The sequence below is a fragment of the Alligator sinensis genome, unplaced genomic scaffold (assembly GCF_000455745.1).
Source record: "Alligator sinensis unplaced genomic scaffold, ASM45574v1 scaffold505_1, whole genome shotgun sequence".
NCBI lineage: Eukaryota > Metazoa > Chordata > Crocodylia > Alligatoridae > Alligator > Alligator sinensis.
Genome location: NW_005841940.1, coordinates 1,851,052 through 1,872,081, shown reverse-complemented (window position 1 = coordinate 1,872,081; position 21,030 = coordinate 1,851,052). Strand labels below are relative to the sequence as shown.

The following is a 21,030-nucleotide window of genomic DNA, read 5'->3' as shown; positions in this document are numbered from 1 at the left end:
CCCCCCCACACACACACACACACCACTCCCCTCTCCCCACCAGAGAAATTTTTGGAAAAACACTAGGATTAGAAAAGGTTTAATGTATACTTTCTTAAGGTATACATGCTTAAGTCTGAGCATGGCATCATTTTGCAAGTGTGCACTGCTGCAACTGCACATCACTCCAAACTTTAAAGTTGAAGGATTCCCACTTTTCTCCTGCCCCAGAAAGAACCAGTATCTAAGAATGGCTCATGCTAAGAGGAGTGACATAGGAAGATGCTAAGTAAAAGCTTCAAAACCACTAGTTTAGATGGCCTGAAATATTTTTTCACAATAAAAAGGAAAAGATGAGTTACTGCCCCTACTGAGTTAACACTTTTGGGCACGTGTATATGTCATGGGGGTTTAGCCCCTAAATTGAAAAGGTGCGTTTAATTGTGGCGATTAAAAGCCTACCATTCCAATTTAGGGGCTTCTATCCCTGTTGCAGCGATAGACCCAATCCTCCCCACCCTCAGCGGAGCCTGCCTGAGTCTCCCACAGCTGGGGGGCGAGCTGCTGGTGGGCTGAGCAGCCCCTGAACTGCAGACAGCCCCCTGAACTGCGGCAGCAGCACCCCCAGGGCCCACCCGGGTGGGCTGCTAGCAGGCTGGATGCTGCCCCAGCTACAAAAAGCTATGTTGCAAACAAAACTACATGTAGATGTGGTTTAGTATGCAGTGGGACAAACGCATTTAAAATCACAAAAAAAACCCCTGTATGTGTACAGCATGATGCAATTAAACTGCAAAAATGGGCAATTTTAGTCATGTGTACAAGCAACCTTTCTTTCCTGCATAAGGTAGCTGTTGCCAGTACCAGCTTCCCAAGCTGTGACTTCTATGTGGAAGATTTATATTCCCACCCTCAAGAAACTCACATTCTTGTGTATCAGCACATTGTTTGAGATGGGAATAAGTTATACGTAAAGCACAGTGGGCAAGCATGACATCACAGTCAACAAGATCAGAGCTTGCAAGAAAGATGTTCCCTTAAATCTGTTAGCAGCTACACAAAGAGTAAGAAGAAGCTTGATCACTACCAACGCCTAAACTGTCGTCTGACAGACAGACTACTGCGATTATTCTTCATTTGCTGCTTTATTCAATGCTCCAGGAGAATAGTATGATTGATTATTCCATTCTTATAAGTGAGCCACTGATGAAGCACCACATGGAATAATTTTTTCCATTAAGTACTGCTCCACTGATCCTTGGGTCTTAGGGGCATTTATTTCTATGGTACCGTGTATGTACCTGCAAACTGTAAAAATGCGGGAGCTGCTGATTTGTAGTTAGTTATAATAAATTATGCTTTGTATTTCACATTCATACTACTAAGGGCAGTTGTGAAACAAACATTTTGTGTGTATGTTGGCAGCACTTTTTCATAAGAAGGTTGCAACTATTCAACCTTTAGCTATTTAAAATATAAGAGCTCGGCAAAACCTTTGCAGTAATGTGCACATACCTTCCGACTATTCAAACATCCACTGAACATTACCTGAAACAAACTGTCAATGTAAAATTGTATGATCCTTATTTCATAGTAAAATTAAAACTTCCAACATCTTTACTTGATTACCGGATACAATTACTATGGCCAGGGAGCAGCACTATAAAACACAGAATTATTTCTAGACCCTTAAACCCCACTAATCTTCCTGATTCCTTTTACCTTGTTTTTGAAGTAGAGCCCATATTTTGATACCCAGAGGTGTCTCTGGTCTTTTGGCAAAGGGATTCTTTTAGCATGAAATGAGCCTCAGTAGCATATAGGGTGGACTAAACAGAAAATACCATGCAGACTGCATTTATTCACATAAGGCTACTCTATTTTGCAATTCTGACCCTGATGCCAACATGGCAGTATTCAGGCAAAGTCAGATTGTAGCATGATGACAACTCCATGGTCATAATTTTTATGTCTTTAGTAATTATAAACTTATTGACTCTTTCTTGTAATTTTTTTTTGTTTCTTTAGAGTTTTGTATCACGCCAAAAGGTCAAACCAGAGAGTCTTTTACTACTATAGCTCATTTCTTTTTAAAAATGATATAAACCTCCAGCAGCTTGAAAAAAAAAAAAAAATGGCATTTCAGGATTGGAAAAGTTCACCGACTTCAAACCAAACTGACGTTTTCTTCTAGCCATCTTTTGGGATAAATGACACATCCACCTCATCCTTTAGCACTGGACAGGATAAAACAAAGTGGGAGTCACTTAAATCACAAAATACCATGTCATATTAGCAAAACGTCCTCTTGCATCCTGCCTTCGTACAAAAGGAGGACTCATTATTTGCAATTCTTGATTAAGCTTAAAAAAAACCATACAGACTTGCCAATTTTAGGTTAAAAGTGACAAAGTCCAACTGAAGGATGTGAGAATGGGCTTCTTCAGAGATACCAAAAATGTACAGTTCCTTCAATACTGAAAGCTGCCTATCTAAGGAGTTGATGGAGCTCCTTATACTTGTTTATAAGCTGGTTCCCAGAAGTGTGAAGTTCTAGTGGGTGAGGCATCTTTTTTCTCGTTTATAAACCAAGGATTTTTTTTAAACAAACAATTTTGCTCTAGAAGTACACCATAAATTTGTCCAAAAATAAAAAAAGAGTAAAAAGGAAACACCACAAACCGGAAATTCTAAATGTGTCCCAAAGCTAGATCTCGGGTAACGCTATTGTTCTGGGTTTTTGTGGTATGAGACGCACCATTAAGTTTTAGTATGTTTGTGCTTTGAAGTTCAATACAATGCTCTGAACATTCTCCAGCCATTATAAACAATACAGAATGTTTTAGAGCAAAAGGTAAAGTGTTTTTCTAAAGTCTACTGAGGGGAGGAAAATAAGAGAGGGAAGACAAAGACCTGAATCTTGCCAGCCCCCAGGATCCAAGTCATTATATTAAAAGTCCTGATTTTTGGTTTCTTTTGGTTTTTGAACTCCCAAGGTCATGCCCCTACACCCCCCCCAAAGCATATGCACTACCTATAGGTTGGCAAGTGAGCCTTAACTGCATTCAACCCATGGGCACCTGTCCTTCTGTGAACCTGCTCTGAAGCATCTTCCTTCCCTTTAGCCTAACTGCCTAAACCCCTCCCTCACCCCAACTGTCCAAGAAGCTTCAAGAACCCCAACTCCACATGAGCAAGCCCCTGCAGGGACCCCTTTCTCCAGCCTGACCCTTGAGCCATTACCCAGTCTCCCCATCTCACAATGGAAGAGAAGAAGGTGGCATGTTCAGAGAAAGAGAAAAAGTGAACACTGCTTCCAAACTCCAACAACTGAAGCACGGGGACTTCACATTACTGCAGACAGCAGCAACAGCTATTGCAGCACAGGAGTTTCTAGTGGCTGAATAGGGAAACTACATAGCAAAGACAGGCTTCCAGAGTTGTCTGTTTTACTGAAAGAGGAGACGCTTGTTTTAAATAGGCAATAACAACTTAAAACATGTTTTAAAAAACCTGACTTTTTAAAAATAATAAAATCAATTTGATAAGGATTCAATCCAAATGGACATCAAGGGAACAGACACAGACAATTCCACGGCTTTAAAGGTAAGTCAGGACGTACTGTTTGTGAGAGTATGGTAGCTGACACGCTTAACTTTTGCCTGTCTGCTTCTATCCAGCTGTAAAAGAAGCTATATTAAACACATGTAAACTACTGCGGTTAGGCCTCTACTTACTGAAGGGTACAGTGAACAGGCAAAACAGTTAGACAGAAAAGTTGAACTGCGGTGTCCCCTCCCCCACCTTCAAGGAGTACAATTGTTTTGTCTGTTTATGTCCTTAATGCTACTGCATTTTTATATTAATTTTTTAATGAGATAAGTTAAAAAAACCTGAAATGATTGCTGACATGCTAATAACTGGATTTTAAAGGCTGCTGTAAGAAAAGAGCAAAACAAGCTGAGAAACCAAAATTACTTAAAAGTAAATACTCAAGTCATTTGAATTCAACACATTTCAAATCTGTGAAAAAAGTACCATCCTGGATTAAGATATCCATATCAGTTTCATCATACAGCACACTCAACATTACTAGCAATCCCTAGTCAATCTCATATCAGTTAAGGTTCATTCTTCAAACTCAAAGAAGATCTTTTTATAGTCTGAAACATTATGATGCTTTAGAAATGAAGGAAAGTCTTATTTGTCCCTTCCAGTTTTCTAAACTTTGAATAATGCATCAGGCAAAATGATGAAAATAGTCAGTCTTTACCAGCAAAAAGACCTACAAGTTATCAGGCAAAATGCTACTTTCACAATCCTATCCTTTCTTTTCTCTCAGGACATTTAAATTAACAGTGGAAAATCTCAAGTAACTGTTAAACTTTTCAGTATTTCATGGAAGAACAAGCTTTTATGTAACAGAAGATGCTAATTTGTAAATGTATTCCTGATGATAGAAATCCAATTCCTATACAAGCTACTCTGGCATACCGAAGGAGCATTTAGTCCTCTGCAGCAAGAGGAAATTCTGCTGTGTTCAGACTGCCAGCATGGTGTTACAGACAGGTGATTCTTTCAGAATGTGCATTCTGCCATAATCTAATTGCATTTCAGTAATTTTTCCCCCTGTACTTCATCAGTTTTTGTAACTGAACATAAACTCTTCTATAAAGAATCAAAGACTTCAACATTTAGAGCAATTATGAAGCAAGCCTCCTTAAAAGCTCTCTGTTACCTACTGGGAAACCCCAATATTCCCCTGAGCCGCTCCTGAAAGAGACCCCCTCAGACAAGTTGCAAAAGCATTTCTTTCCTTACTACTTAGGCCAGGGCTGTCCAGCTGGTGACCTATTAGCTGCCCGCAGGCCACAAAGGGTTATGTTGCAGCCCCCAGGCTCCCACCCAGCTGATGCTCTCCCCTGATTGCTCTGGGATCTCCATGCTCGCTCTCCCCCTTACCCCAGGGGCTGGGGGTGCAGTACGGCACAGACTGCAGTGCTGGTGGACCCTGAGTTCTGAGGCCCCCGAGAGGCACGATGCAGCAGGGAGCTGATAGCTGAAGATTTTAGGACAGGGTTTGGCAAAATGGTAGATGTGGCCAGCAGCTGGACTCCATTTCCCAACAGCCCCTGCTCGCATTGCTGTGGCTGATTTCCAGGGAGACCCCAGGAGCAGAGGTGGTGCCATGACAGCGTGAGGCCAGGGTTTCCATGGAAATCGGGCCCAGTAGCTCTGGCTGGGTGGGGAGCTGTTCCACCTCCGGGGCTAGGATCTTGCAGTGGTGACAGCGTGGCCTGGAGCTGGGGCAGACCATGATCCTCTGCCCACAGCCTTGCCTGGGGCGCGCGAGCAGCAGATGACAGCTCTGCCCCAGCTCCGGACCACACTGTCACCGCCACAAGATCCTAGCCTCGGTGCAGCTCCCTCCCCTGCCGTGAGTCCTGCCAGCGCTGCTGGGGCTGATCTCCAGGGAAACCCTGGCCCTGTGCTGTCACTGCTGCTGGGGTCTCCATGTAAACTGGCCACAGTGATGTAGGCCAGGGCTGCTGGGACATAAAGTCCACCACGGGCCAAACTTTGCCTGCCCCTGGTTTAGGGTGAGGCCAGGCATGCAGCGAAGTGAGGGGACACACAACGCAGCAGGTGGTGGGACCAGGCATAAGGTGCCGCGTGCAGCCCTGAAGATCCACGGACCCCATTGGTAGGTTCAGGCTGGACATCAGAGGGCAATACTTCACAGTCAGGGTGGCTAGGATCTGGAACCAACTTCCAAGGGAAATGGTGCTGGCTCCTACCTTGGGGGTCTTTAAGAGGAGGCTGGATAGTTACCTAGCCGGGCTCATATGAGCCCAGTATTCTCTCCTGCCCAGGGCAGGGGGTCGGACTTGAAGATCTACTTAGGTCCCTTCTGACCCTACATCTGTGAATCTATGGTACACCCCCAGCCAGCGTGACCCATGAAGCATGCAGCCCCTGACTGCTTAGAAGCTGAACAGCCCCAGCTTAGGCCATGACAGTCTCTCCCCAAGTACCTTCAAGAAGTACACAAAACAGACACATTTTAACACTTATTTTTCTTGCAAAGCTATCCTCACCTTTGCCATATTAGCTGTACTGCCTGTCACAGGAAATCACATTTCTCTGAAAAATTATGTAAGGAAGTAAGTACTTGTAAATGTACTGATGTGCTCAGAAGAACATGGATAACTGAAAAGCTATGCTTATCAAACGAGAAAACAGCCCTTCCTTCTTCAGCCACTCTGATACAATAGGCTTGTCATGAACATTACACCACTTATCTTTAGTCACGCACAGAGAATTTCTGACGATATTCGGCAAATGTCTACATCAGGGGTGGCCAACCCACAGCACGTGGCACAGGCAGCCTTTGGGTGTGGCACGTGGCATACCAGGGAGGGAGCAGAAAGCAGAGCAACAGATCAGGTGGGGGAAGGGGATCGGAGTGGCAATTGGGAAGGGTGTAGGGCTCAGCTTGTGGTACACCTGACAAAACAGTCAGCCCCCACAGGTCTAAATGGCACAATGAGGCACTGTATAGACATACCTATGCTAGCTCTGAGCAAACTGGTATGTCTAGACCAGTGATTCTCAACCAAAGCACCCCTCTATAGACTCAAGACATCCCTTGGAAAACGTTAGCTCTTAGTTTTCACTCGTTTTTACCATGGAAAAATAATACGGAATTCTGTTGCAAAGAATTCAAAAAGCCCACCACAGCTCAAAATGGCTTTACCAATTATTTCTATTTGAAATCTCTGATTTTTATCTTGTGAATCATGTTCGCATACCTGGTAGTGCTAACATTGTGTGAAACCCCACACAGCGCCCTTGAAAAGACTTAACTTGCTATGGTCCTGGAAGCAGTATAGCCGGGGCAGGTAACTGTATAACACCACACTGCTCTGTGTAGGCATACATTTAGCCTTCTTGAGAAATACTTAGACTAGAAGACATTCACTGCTGACCCTAATGGAGGCATCCTGGTTAAATCTGTGTTGGAAAAAGTATACTACCTGGAACTAATACCAATTAGAAATAGTTAGGCATGTTGATTTCATACCAGCATAGTTATAAGGGTACAAGATATAGTGCAGAGACAGTTACAGTGGTAAAAAGGTACCCTAATACTTGGATAGTTATTTCCTGAACAATTAGGGATAGCAATTCCGGCTTAACTGTATTGGTATAGTTTAAGTGATACAACCTCCTAAAATAGGAGAAGGGAATAGTTTTCAAATATGCCAGGATCAGTATTTGCTTATCAATAATATACCCAAATATATACTCTATAAAAGTTCATATGAAACAGTAATTAAGTCTTAATATTATTTAAGACACCATACAGAGAAAAACAGCTCTAAATCTTAACACTGCCACCATTACACAGAGTTTTTATTTATTGACTAGTCATATTTATCCGAATTAAATATTTATGATCATGGGGGAAAAAAAAAAACCGTCAGCAAGATCTAGTGGGTGCCTGGCATACACGTGCAGCAAGGCTTCTCCGACGCAAGGCTTCTCCACAGCACGTCAGAGCAGACTTCATTAATCAAGTAATTAATTGCATGCTTACATGCCTTCGACAAGCTTTTGATGAGCCTGCGAGCGTTCAAAGAGTCTGCATGCATTCAACAAGCTTTAGTTAAAAGTGCCCCCGCTACCATTTTTCAGTACGGGGCACTAATACACATGATGCTCCAAGAGCTTTAGTTTGAACAGCTCTCAGTGCCGCTCTAATTAAAGTGCCCCTCCCTCCTACTCCTGAAGCACATGTATAAAAGCTGTGCAAAATAGAATTTCATTGATATTTCACAGAACGAAATACATGTCCATATTTGAATGCATCTTGCATTATTACATCTTGACAATGATTTCCAATTATTATTTATTAGCTGGGTTTGAGGAGATACTATGTTGAGGGATTTTTTTTGGTTGGGTGAGTGTTTTGGGGTTTTTTTTGTTTTTGCTTTTTTATTTTTGTTCTTTTTTACATTTAGCTTAGAGACTTTACTGCATGTCTTCCGTTACAGTCCATTTAGTTTCTGAAAACCAGTACTCAAAATCAAGGCAAATACGCCATCTAGTGTAATGTTTCCAAAAACACTATGGGGGGACTTCTGCATCTAGCATATGTGCTGCAATAATGTAAAAAAACAGTACAGGCAACTTTTATGTCCAGTAAGGAAAAGTCAGATCAAAATGGTTAAGCATAGGGAGGGAAATTTCCTGAAAGCAATTAAATAGTAGCCCTTTCCTTGTTCTCAATTTCCTGGTGCTAACTCAGGAAGCGTATACATGAGCAAAGAGGCTGCTCTGACGTGCTGTAACTACCATGCTCCAGCAGACTCCAGCGTTGCATGCATCAGCATCCCTGCACTGAAAAATGGTGGCAAGGGCACTTTAAGTAAAGCTTGTTTGACAAGCTTTATTTAAAAGTGCCCCCACAAGATACTCCAAGCACTTTAATTAGAGCCTCTAATTAAAGCACCCTCTCACCCCCCACTCCCAGGGCCTGCTTAACACTTATAATACCTTTTTTCCAGCTGCAGCTGGACCCGTGTCCTAGTCAGAGAAAGGGACATGGGGAGCTCTGATTTTCTGTGATAAAAAACCCAAAATCAAATGCCAAAAAATCATAGTTATTTAGAATTTGTTTTATTATAGTGATTGGTACACTGGTAGGCTTCCAAATTGCTTTAAAATTGTAAATATATCAATATAACATTGTATTCAAGTGATACCTATATATCTAGTGGCGTTTCATTTTAATTACTGAAAAACACAGATTTGGGGATTTTTAATCAGATAATTTATCATTTTTAAACACAGAAAACCAGGATCCCTGGCTCATAAGGAAGATTGTTCTCTCTCTTCAAAATGTTGCTTTTTTGTGCTACATATTCCATTCGAAACAAAAGTAAACTAAAAAGGAAAACAAAACAATAAAAATATCCCAGTAAACTACTGTAGGTATGTAAGTTTTAAGCCAAGAAAAGTTTCAAAAACTTACAAGAAAAATGTTCGTTTTGATTATGCTGATCTTTGGTTACCATACTGTACGGGTACCACAAGATGTCGCTTTCCTTCCTGCCTTTACTTCAGGTTGTCTCCTGAAACTGTTAGACTGCTATCCAGAAACTTCAACTACGTCAGATTACTTTTAGATGTATAAATAGCAAAGACTCAGAATTCCTCATGAGACTTTCAGCTCGTTGAGCATGCCGTGTCTGAATCTGTGCCAGTAGCCTCAAAAGCTAACTCAGTAGTGAAGACCTGTTGCAAGACATCTGTTTGAAGAAGAGGTGAAGTAGTTATATTTGACAAAACTATACAATAGAATTGGAGCTGCTCTGTAATTATCTGACACCGTGTATTGACTCGGTATTGAAAAGTTTACAGGGGCCACATCTACACGAGCGGCAGATTACACAGTTGTTATTAAGCAGTCGTTTAGTACTTGCATAACCAAGTACTAAATAACTGTGCAGTACCTGGCATTACTACGCAGTACCTTCTCCACACGTTTTTTTTTTTCAGACGCTACTGCACAGTCGCAGTATGCCATTGTTAGTGTGCACCAACGTTACCGCGGAGTAGCAACGACTTAATGCACAGCAGCATCTCATGCAGATGAGCCCTGTATGTATATAATCATTTAGTTTAATAGGAAGGAAAAAAAACAACCTAGGAAAGGAAAGACAACCTTCATCTACTGTTTGCAGAGAGCTATCTAATAGGCAAAAACCTAGCTACTGGCTATCTAAACACTAGCTCAGTTTTGTCTAGAAAGACCAAAACTAGGAACACAAAAGAAAGAGGATAGCAGTTTAAATAGCATCTCTCCCTCTCAAGAAAAGGGGCTCCCTCTTCCCCTCCAAAGAAAGAAGAAGATGAAGAAGAAGATGATGCCTGGAGAAAACAATCTGATTTAAAAGTGCACACTAGTAGTGTCTGAAGAAGTTTAGACCTGCTTACCGGGGTTGCCATCAACAATTTGTAAAGTTTTCAGTAAACTAGACATGCATATAGACTGGTTTTCAATCTTTTTGGACTCAAAACCTCCCTTGGAAAACGCCAGCTCTGTCTCTTGACTACAGAAAAATAATAACATATTTCTTCTGTTGCAAGAACTCAGAATGACCACCATAATATTTTTGACAGTGTGAATTTCTATTTGAAATCACATGATTCACAAGATAAATCCAGAGCAGATGTTTGCACACTGAATAGTGCTGATATTGTGCAGCACCATAGTTGAGAATCAGGGATGTAGACTATTTTAAAATCCTATCTTCAAAAGATTTATTTCCTATAGTTAAAATAAACCATATTTTGGTTCAGAAGGCCGTTTTGTCACTGTATGATGCTGGTCACACAATCCCCAAGGAAAAAACTGCAGGAATCTCAGACCTGCTGCTGAGTAACCACAGTTGATTAACAGGGTGCTGCAGCCTAGGACCCAGTTTATGACTGGAACAGACACAGAACCTCATGCCAGGGAAAACGAAGGCATGAAGTCTGATAGCTATGCAGCTTAGGGAAATGGAGATTAAAAGAGAACAGGATGGAGTTTTTCGCACTTGTCTGAGCTTTGTTTCAGAGTTAGCATTTTTGTTTTCAAGGACCAAATCAATTTTAAAATCTGAACAGTCTACACAGAAGAGTATATATGGTTGTACCAAGGAGACAACAACATAGTTAGAGATCTTTAGAGCTGCATCCTCCAATTTCTCTGAGAGGGAGAATTTTTCTGGTCTAGTGAACTACAAAATAATCCTCAGATGCTGAAATTGCCTACTTAAAGGTTGTAGGAATAGAAAACAGAACTTGGATTTCCCAGACAAAAATTAAATTAGCCTTTCAGCAATCAGTCACACGGGCAGTAAATGCTATTATCTAAAACTACAACTACTAGCAGTTCTGCTGTGAAACATGACTTGAAATAGCATTATTCGTTTTGTATTTATTCCCTGCGTTTGATCAATTTACTTCCCCTCACTCCAACTTGAGAACCTAGAAATCTTCAAGTCAAGCTAAATTTTTTCTTTTGGGGATATAAGAGATTCCACAAGTCCTCTTCTGACTGTAAAACATACATAGCAACTTACAACTCAAATATTTTTACCACTTCAACATGCTGTGACCAAGAGGAACTCACAACACTTACTTTCCAAGTCAGATATGATGAGATTGTCATGAAGTTTCACAGCTCGGTGTTGTTCTACTTCATCTTCTAACTCAAAGATCGTTTCCTTCATGTCGCTTCTTTCAGTCTCCTTCTCTTCTAGCTCTGTCCGAAGCTTTTCTAGAGTCATATTGAGATCTTCAATTTGCTTCTTGGCTTCTTCTTGGAAGACCCTGTATTCATCTTCAACCTAAACAAAAAAAACCCAAAAGGGACCATCATAATGAATTAAAGATAACGATTTACATTAATATCAAATGTCTGCATTTTACCACAACACTCTTAAGATGTTTTTAAAAAACACCATAACTAGATTTTAGAGTAAATCAATACCAAAATGTTTTACACAAATTCATTAGGAATTGTTATGCATGGGATCATTGCTGCACTGGAGTGATCAATTTTTGCTTGTATCGACACATTTAAACAGCTAGCACAATTAAAGAATTTAAACAGCTTCTGGACTGCTATGCCATCCTATATCAACAGTAACAGAACGGTGCTGAAATACAAATCAAAATGACAGCCAGCCAAAAAAACGAACAATATTTCGCCCCCTCTTTGTTACAAGAACAGGATTTAAACATAATGAAACTCAGAACCAATTTTTATCACCAAATCTCAGTAGCAGACAAAACTAGAAATGATGTAGCCCTAGATAACTCTTCTAAAGGATATTAAGGATAAAAATGTTAAAGGATGTCCACTTGCCCAATTCCAACTAAAGTTTGACAGATTTTGTCACATGTACAGTTTAGGTCATGCCTGATCAAAGCAGGGTGCATTGGTTTATAAATATCAATAAAATTGGTTGGGTTGTTTTTTGTTTTTTTTTTTTAAATCAACAAGCAAGAAATCTTAAATAATGGATTTTAATTTTATTCATTTGCACATTCAGTATTTTTTTAAATAGATTTATAACCATTAAGACAACTTGATTTCCATGACAGTCATTACACTAAATTTGATGGTAAAAAAAAGGGAAAGGAGGAAAACAAAAGAATCTAACCAACACAGATGGCAAACAGATAAGCAATTATATACACACTTTCACTAATGCCCTTTGTATTAAATAATTAAACTAAGTAAACACTGAGAATGTCATTTATATAAATAATGTTATTTATTATGTTGTTATTATGCCTTGTGGTTAACAGTCAAAAGCAGCTTGGCACATTTTTAATTCCAAAAACCCAGCACTGTATAACTGCTTTTGAGTTAATCTAAAGTGTGCTAAATACATAAGAGAGCAAGGATTTCTTAGGGTGCAATCTTTTTACTGGAGCAACTGCATAGTTGGGATACAGTTAAGCAAGCTTCCAAATGCAAGACATTCTTCATGAAGTTGGTCCAATAAAAAGATAACACCAGGGAACCTGGTTTTCTCTGTTTAAAAATAAAAAATTCTCTGATCCTGTATTCTTGAAAAACCCCAAAATCCACATTCTTCCGTGATTAAAATGAAATGCCACTATATATAGAAGTATCAGTTGAACACAACTTTTTATTAATATATTTACAATTTTAAAGCAATTTGGAAGTCTACCAGTGCCTTAATCACTACAATAAAATAAATTCTAAATATCTATATATTTTGGTGTTTGATCTTGTTTTTTTATCATGGAAAAATAAGAAGCTCCCCTGCCTCCTTCATTCACCAGGACGTGGATCCAGCTGTGGCTTCCCCTCTCCCCGCCCCCGCTTTGTGGCGCTGAGCAGCCCTGATATACCAGTGACCTTCCCCTGCCCATGCTGTTGCCCCTCCCTCCCCACCCTCAGCCTTGCCAGTGCCCCTCACTCCCCACCCCCAGCCTCCCCAGATCCCTCATTCCAAACCCACTGCACCCAACACCAGGCTCCAGCAGGGATGGGGGTGTATGATCACAAGCACTGTGCTGGTGATGTGCAGGGTGGGGAGAGAAAGAGGAATATACCCACCCCCCGATTTCTGCACCCACAGCGGGGTGCAGAGCTGCAGCCAGGCAGGACAAGCTTTTGGCAGGAGCCACCTCCGCAGCCTAGTGGGCAGGACCCAGTATGGGAAGGAGCACCATGCCGCCACGGCAGCCAAGGTAAGGTGCCTCCTGCCCACCTGGCAGCAGCAGGCGGCACAACTCCCTGTGCCAGGTCCCACCTGCTGGGCTGCAGAGGTGGCTCCTGCCCAGATCTGGCCCAGCCCAGCTGCAACCCTGCACCCTACCACACATGCAGAAATCAGGAGGGAAGAGAGGGGGGTTCACCTGCCCTCCCCCCACCCCACCCATGGCCTGTGTGCCCCTCCCCCAAGCCCCACAGATCTCACTGGAGTGACCTGCGGAAGCTGCTCTCCACAACACTGCCTAGCTGCCACATGCATGTGGCACCCCCTGCATCCCAACCCCAAGCAGCCCCTTGCAGCCTGCAAGGGGAAACCCATGGTTTCCAAGGTTTTTCTCTCTAAAAGGAGAAAATCCATGTCTTTCTGCAGCAAATGGGAAACCTGGATCCCTGGATACTACCCTAAGAAATCCTTGCCTCTCACAATTCCTTGGCCATCAGGACTACAACATTACTCTAACATTACTGAATACAAAAGGAAGTGTGAGTGGAAAAATGGTTCCCACTTACACGTAAGTTATTTTTTGAACAATGGAAGTATTTTCTGTCATCAGTGAAACAAGCTAACTAGTTCTGGTTACCATGTCCTTTGCACTGAGTTACTATTCACAAATTAGAAGAGGAAGATGAGCTTTTCTGCTTTTTCAACTGTAAATGAACCAGTTACCAAACTGAACAAACTGAAGTGAGAAAAATATTCCCCCTTTGCACCTACAGACAGGTCTACACCCATCAAAAGCTGACGTTACTTCAACAAACTCTGGTTCTAGATCCTTGGCCAATGACTTCTCCTAATTCAATGGTGCAACATTCTTTAAAACTTTGGCAACAAACATGAACTACCTGAATATTATTTTAACAGAGTATAGTAAGTTTATGCCTTAATACAAGTTACTGTAATGTCAAATAGATTTCTTTTTGAAGAAAAATTCTACTTCAATTAAAAAAACAACAACTCTTTTGATTTAAGACACTGATTTTTATCTACGCTCTGACCAATGTCTATAAAAAAAAACTAATTAAAAAAAAGGATATACTTTTTTTTGGGCAGTGGAGAGGTCAGGAAAATGGGAAGATACAAAGCAGTCTATTTGAACATAGGCATATTCTAGTAACAATTATAACTTATCACATTCTCCCAATAAACAATTGCTTTGAAAAACTGCATCCCAAAACCAGTTTTATAACACACTACCTTAGCAATTGCATCCTGCAATCTATTGGCATCATTGCGAGTGTGTGCCAGCTCTTCCTGTAGACCACTGGCCAAGGTTTCTGCTTTTTCCTTATCCAGTCTGACACTCTCCAGCAAATCTTGTATATCCGATTTATCCCCAGAGTTGTGTATGGAGTACAACTCAGCCACTTTTTGCTTTTCATGCTCCAACTGAGCTTTTAGCCTGTTCATCTCAATCTGATCACTGGCTACTGTAGCTTTATACTCATCCAAGTTGGCTGCTAGTGCAGTCTTGGTTTTTTGCTCTGACTCAACAATTCGCTCCATGTGGTGGTTGCGTTCCTTTAGCGCACCTATCATTTCTTGGGCCTCTTTATTATCTTGTTCTGCCATCTTGAGAGTGTTGCTCAGATGTTGCTGAACACCCAGCAGTTGCTCTCGTTCAAAACGGGCGTTCTCTGCAAGGTCCATGTAACGTTGCTCTAATTCCATGTAGCGTCCACTCTTCATATCTTCATCAATAACGTAAGAGATGTGGTGTTCATCTAAGAGGGAACGAAAATACTCAATCTGTCGGCTGAAGTGCTCTAGCTTGTCACTTTGTTGGCATAAGGACTCCATAAGAATTACCTTTTCTTCTCCGAGTCTTTCATTTTCACTATTCAGTTCTTGAGTTATTTGTTGTAAATCTGCAAGTTCCTGAAGTGTTGCTTGAAGCTCCTCAGCTGTACTATGCTGGTTCTCTTCCATCTGGTGTATTCGTTCTGTTAGACAAGCTACAGACACTTCACTGGCATTACCACTGCTTCCTTTCCTAGACCTTTCTATGCTTGGCACACCTTCAGACTCTGAAGATGAGGGAGCATCTAAGGCATCGTCACTTGATGTAAGTGGTTGATAAACTTCACTACATTCACTGTCTAAGTTATCCATGGAGTTACTGTGTTGATTATCCATCAAAGTGTTTTCATCCTGACTCAACAAATCTTCCATTGATCCAGGAGCAGAACCTTCCACTGAAGATGTAAGAGTACCACCACCATCACTGTGGTTACTAGTTGCAATTTCTGGGCTCAAAGAAGGGTAACCAAAAAGTTTTTCAGAGTTATCCAGCCTTTGCTCCAAAGAAAAGCCCAAAGCATTTAATCGGTCCTTTAGCATTCGATTCTCATTCTTCAACTGATTGAGCTCTTCTCGGATGGCAGTGTTTTGTTCTTGTAACTGTAGCAATGTAGACTCCACATCAGTTGGCTGGTGAACAACAACAGCCTCTTTTTCCTCAGTCTTTTCATCACTCTCACACTGATCTTCATTAAGGCCCAGTTGAGCACGCATATCTCTGAGTTCATTCTTTAAGTGTAAAATCTCTACATCTTTAGTTTTTGCTAAAGTCAGAAGATCTTTCACTTTAGCTTCTAAAGCAGCTTTGTCACTGATCTGATTGTCCGACTTGGACTTGCTCATACGAACATCGGATTCTGGATTAGTACGACTTCGAGAGCGTTTTGCCAGTACTGTATCATTAGTCCCCTGCCCCATTAAAGGCAGCTTTTTGCTCTGGTTTAGACGGGAACGATCACGTATTCTCTCTCTAGAAGAGCTAGATTCCTTATTTCCAGATGAAGTGCTACGCTTGGTTGTGGAAGTTGTACCTATACATTTAAAAAAATTAAGAATATTAATTTAACCAAAAAAAAAGGAAAAAAAAAATCATATTAAACCATGTATGTTGCCATGCTGCACACCTGAACCTGAATAATAACATTCACATGATTCATAATGTTCAAACTCCCCTGAATGCCTCAGAAATCTGGGCAACTGTATTTTAAAATCATCATTAACTGTTCCTGTCAGTACTTCGACATGCCCTTTCAAAATTAAAATTGGAACACAGTGCTTGCAACAGGCAAAAAACCAATCTCCAAGTTACTAATAAACTGTACAGAAAAGGAATAAATATACATACACTGACATCTCACATTTTCTTAAGGGAACAGTATTAATTTGAGTACTTGTATATTTGGATCCCCAAGAATGAAATGTATTTGAGTACTTAAATATTCTCACTCTTATCAGAAAATGTTGAAGTAGAGAACCATATTAACACTGCCTACCTACAAGTAGACTTGCATTTTTGTAAACTATATGGAACCCAAAGAATACCAGTAGACATATTTCCACTAGTTCTGATGAATGTTAAAGAACTTCACACCTTCCTATGCAGAAGCAGGCAATGCTACAACCCTACACAATGTTTTAATAAAGACATTCACTCCTTAATGCCTCCTGAAGTGGATATTTTTAGCAGCATTTGTCTACATTGGCAGCTTCCTCCAGAGACTATCAACATGAACACAATCATTTACTAGACCTAAAAAAGCAGGTATATGTACAGATTAAATTGTTGCCATGTTTTCTCAAATAATACAAGCACCTTTGCCCCCCAAAATTGGGATGCATGTTTTAAGCAGGAAAGCTGTTTTCTTTGCTGGAAAGTCTTGCAGCTGCCAATATGGCAGACTCTTGTGTTAACCCTTTCACAGCCGTAACTACTGACTGAGCACTGTAGCTTGTACATGAAGCAACAAGTGAGTGGCCTGTAGTATCTCAATGAGGCTTGTGATATACAAAAATACTTTATTTAAAAGAAAGCATATAAAGAATTACTTATAATAAAGAAATGACAGTCTTGCTACTGCCTTTGTAAGAGCCCAGGGAATAACCTTGTGTGACAGAGTAAGTCCTCCAGGAAGCACAGTGTCCAGCAAGCATGGCATTCTAAGAAACAGTATGAATCAGGCAGCAGACACCAAGAACTTCCTGGTGTCACAATTTCTGGACACTTTAGGTTTCCAAGAAGACTTACTCTGCCACAGCCAGCCATGATTCTATAAAAATTAAAAAAAAAAAAAAAATTGCCTTCAAGAATACAGTGCATGTTTTATTTGGGGCATGGCGTAGGCAAGAAAATACAGTATTCATATAAACGGATAACCAGAGTTATGAGCAAAATGCTCATAAATGTCTTATTTGGCTTTGGCCTTGTTGACCATATTGTATCCTCTCTACACAAAAGTTCTTTCAATATTTTCGTATCAGAAGAAACTAAAACCAAGAAAACAATCCATAAAGGTCAGTATTTCTTTTTACCTGTAATAGTCTTGGGTTTATTCTCCAGGTTATTCATGGTGGTCCCTGAAGCTGAAGGCACTGTAGATGTGCAGGTGCTCTTCTTTGCTTTCACACCATTGGTCACAGTCACCCCACCACCAGCCATCCCAGCTAAAAGGTCATCATTACTTTTTGTCTGGAAGCAAAAAACGGCATAAGTAAGACTAGGTAAGTAGTGGAGGAGCAGAATCATCAACTCCTCAACATTTAAAGTTAGAAGTTAATGTGTTAATTTTTATAATCTTTTATATTCAAAACCAAGGATATGCTTTTTGTTAAAAAAAAAAAAGGCTTACATGTATTTTTAGTTAAAAATCAGCCTGTCCCCCACAGTATTTATTATTCAACGTGTTTTCCCTTTCAACAGTTTCACAATAATGATGGTCACCTGTAATAGATCTTGGGAATGGTCAAAGGTTTATATGAGTTATGCTTTTTACTTAGAAAACTAGTTATACAGCCTAAATTGAGCTCAGAAGAACTATATACTGTTGTGCTTGTTGTACCTGATGATAGAAGAGAGTAGGTATAAAATCTTCTACAATTAAGGTATACAGCTTATCCCTGAATCAAGACAGGAACATCATGACATTCTAAAAGGGCTCCTAAAAAGCACAGCAGAAGTAAAACAATCAAGTCTAAAGTGTGTTAGAATGGGAGGAAAACCTTACTTTTCTCTCATTTCTCCATGACTATTTCATGAGACAGTTCATGAGAAATGCTTCCGTTTACTAGTGAAGGAGGAGATTATGATATGAGGATCATCTAAAGCATAAAAAGTGTGGCGTTCTGAAACACTGTCAGGAAAAGTTGACTGCATCCAAAAGCTCCTTAAAATACAAACTTTAACTAAAAAACTATCAAATTGTAGCATACCAGCTCCAAGACTTCATGTCTAATCTACTTCAGAATAACCCCACACAATACTACTCCCACAAAATAAAATAATTTACAAAGACACGCTGAACAAGTTACTCATCTTTTGATATTTTCTTACCAAAACTGACAGTGAAATTGTGCAGCTAAATATGACAGTTCAAACAGACTGCCAGTTCTCCATACTTCCGTCTTGTTAAAAGGACAAGTAAATTAAGTCAATTATAACTATTTATATGAATGGTATAAACTCATGCTACTGAACCAAATAGGTCAAGTTGTGAGAATGCTGCCCCGGTGGTGTGATTCAGCTTGGAGGGAAAAAAACAGCTCTGTGGTAAGCAAAACAGACGTATCTATAATAATAATAGGCTTATTCTGTCTGTCCAGAGCACTCTGATTGGTTATCTTGGTAGCCAATCACAATGCTTACTGAAACAACCAATCAGAGTGCTCCAGACAAGCACAGCATTGCTCCACCGAAGGAAAAAACAAAAAAAACAAAAAAACAAAACAACCAGCGAGGGGCCTGATCCTTTCCGCACCCCCCCCCCCAGCTGCTGGTGGTGGTGCGGTGGCAGGGGCCCCCCCGCGCGGGGGGGGGGGGGGGGGGGGGGGGGGGGGGGGGCCCTGCCAGCGGCCCCTGAGCTGCAGAGGGCCCCAATGCCTGGGTGGGGTGCCAGAGGATGGGTGCTGCCCAGGGGGCACTGCCTCTGTAGAGGGAAGCACCTGGGTCCCCCACAGCTCAGGGCCCACCAGCAGCTCCCCCCGACCCCAGAGCCTGTTCCACGAGCAGGATGGGTGCTAGCTGTGCAGGTGCAGCCCCAGCTCATAGACAGCACCTGCTGGATCCAATGGTGCACGGGGCACTGGAAGCCCGGGTGTGCTTGGGGAAGCTCAGGCTTGGTGGACTTCCAGGATCTCATGGCACATCCCCGCTGCCTTCCAGCCACCTGGAACCACCTGGGAACAGGATGGCTGCCCAGGGAAGGCAGCAGGAGGGCGGCAGGAATGATGCCTTTCAAGGGTGAGAAGTTGATTCCATTACAGTATTCATTCAAAGTATAACCAGAAATCCGGTATTTAAAGAAATACTTTTGCAATAAAAATTTAATCACAAATGTTTTGTGGGTTTCAGCTAGTTATGATAATATTAGTCATGCAAAGTCTTAGAAAAACAAAAGAATTCAAGACAGCCATCCCTCTTCTGCTTTGTCCACAAACTGCTTCTATTCTAACTTGGAAGTCATTAAATACTGTAATTTTGCCTTAGGATGCCATCTTGTGAAACTTTTTCATAAGATTAAAAAGCAGAATTGGCCAATGGTTAGTTTTTCTCTTGGTTTAACAATACTTGTAGCAATCTTGCTCCCTCTCTTTCTCCCCCCTGCTCCCTTCTTTTTCTTTTTAAAGAAAGGAACATTGTAAAAACAAGGACATTTCTATGACATACTCATTGAAATTTGTAAGTTGATAGCTGGGGTGATCTCTGAAGGAACCAGTTCATTCCAGTGGGTAAATAAAAATAAAAAAGACAGTTCCCTCAGATCCTGCACATACTATAATTGCTTTATTTAGCCCAAGTATAAGTATACTGCATTTTTAGGTAGCTTTTCTATATGTGAAGTCAAGCACTGAAAATGAAGGAAATTTGTGCAGCCATATTTTGGACCCCGTATCCATTGGCAACACAAAGCTATTACATGCAGCTAGCAGACACCACACAGGCGAGGGAGGCAGTGGTCATGGGATATCTGAACTACCCAGATATCTGCTGGGAGAAGCAGACAGCCAAAACAAGCCGCTCATGGAGGTTCTTACACTGTGTGCAGGACCTCCACCTAACCCAGGTGATGTCTAGTCCCACCAGGGGTAGCGCCTTGCTTGACCTGGTCTTAGCAACAGGGGATCTCGTGGGGAACATGCGAGTTCATGGTAGCCTGGGAGATAGTGACCATCACTTGGTCGAGTTCACTATCTAGCGAAGGGTGGGTAAAGTAACTAGTGGGGCTAAAGTGTTGGATTTCAGACGGGCCAACTTTAGCAAGCTTAGAAGGCTAGTTAGTGAGGGGATGCAACTCAAGAACATAGGGCAAATGGGGGTCCAGGAGGGTTGGAGGTATTCTCAAGGGAGTGATCCTTGGGGCTCAAAAGGAGTCTATCCCATTACGTAGGAAGGGAGGCAAGGGGGCAAAAAAGCCCCCTTGGCTGAACAGGGAACTCCAGGAGAATCTGGGAGCAAAGAAAGAGATGTATAGGCAATGGAAGCAGGGAGCAGCCACCAAGGAGGAATATATCTCCCTGGCGCGCTATTGCAGGGAATCAGTTAGACAGGCCAAGGCAGGGCTTGAGCTCAGGCTGGCTTCAACAATCAAGAACAATAAAAAGTCCTTCTTCAGGTATATAGTGGGCAAGGAAAGCTCAGAGCCACATAGGGCCCCTGCAGGACAAATCAGGACAGTTGGTGGTTGATGCGGGGAAAAAAGCAGAGCTCTTCAATGAGTTCTTTGCTTCAGTA

At 41.4% G+C, this 21,030-nt stretch overlaps 1 protein-coding gene across 8 annotated transcripts in view; it reads right to left on the bottom strand.

Moving 5' to 3' along the window:
- Positions 1-21,030, bottom strand: part of SPECC1L (sperm antigen with calponin homology and coiled-coil domains 1 like) — a 118,738-nt gene that overhangs the window by 70,934 nt on the left and 26,774 nt on the right. For all 8 annotated transcript variants that reach the window (XR_003093132.1, XR_003093133.1, XM_025199335.1 and 5 more), the window contains 3 exons: positions 17,616-17,772; positions 14,484-16,117; positions 11,174-11,381 (listed from right to left, as the gene is read on the bottom strand). Coding sequence is in view for 6 of the 8 variants with exons in the window: in XM_025199335.1 (XP_025055120.1) it covers positions 11,174-11,381; positions 14,484-16,117; positions 17,616-17,772 (1,999 nt within the window). In the remaining 2 variants the exon portion in view is untranslated. The remainder of the gene's footprint in view (positions 1-11,173; positions 11,382-14,483; positions 16,118-17,615; positions 17,773-21,030) is intronic.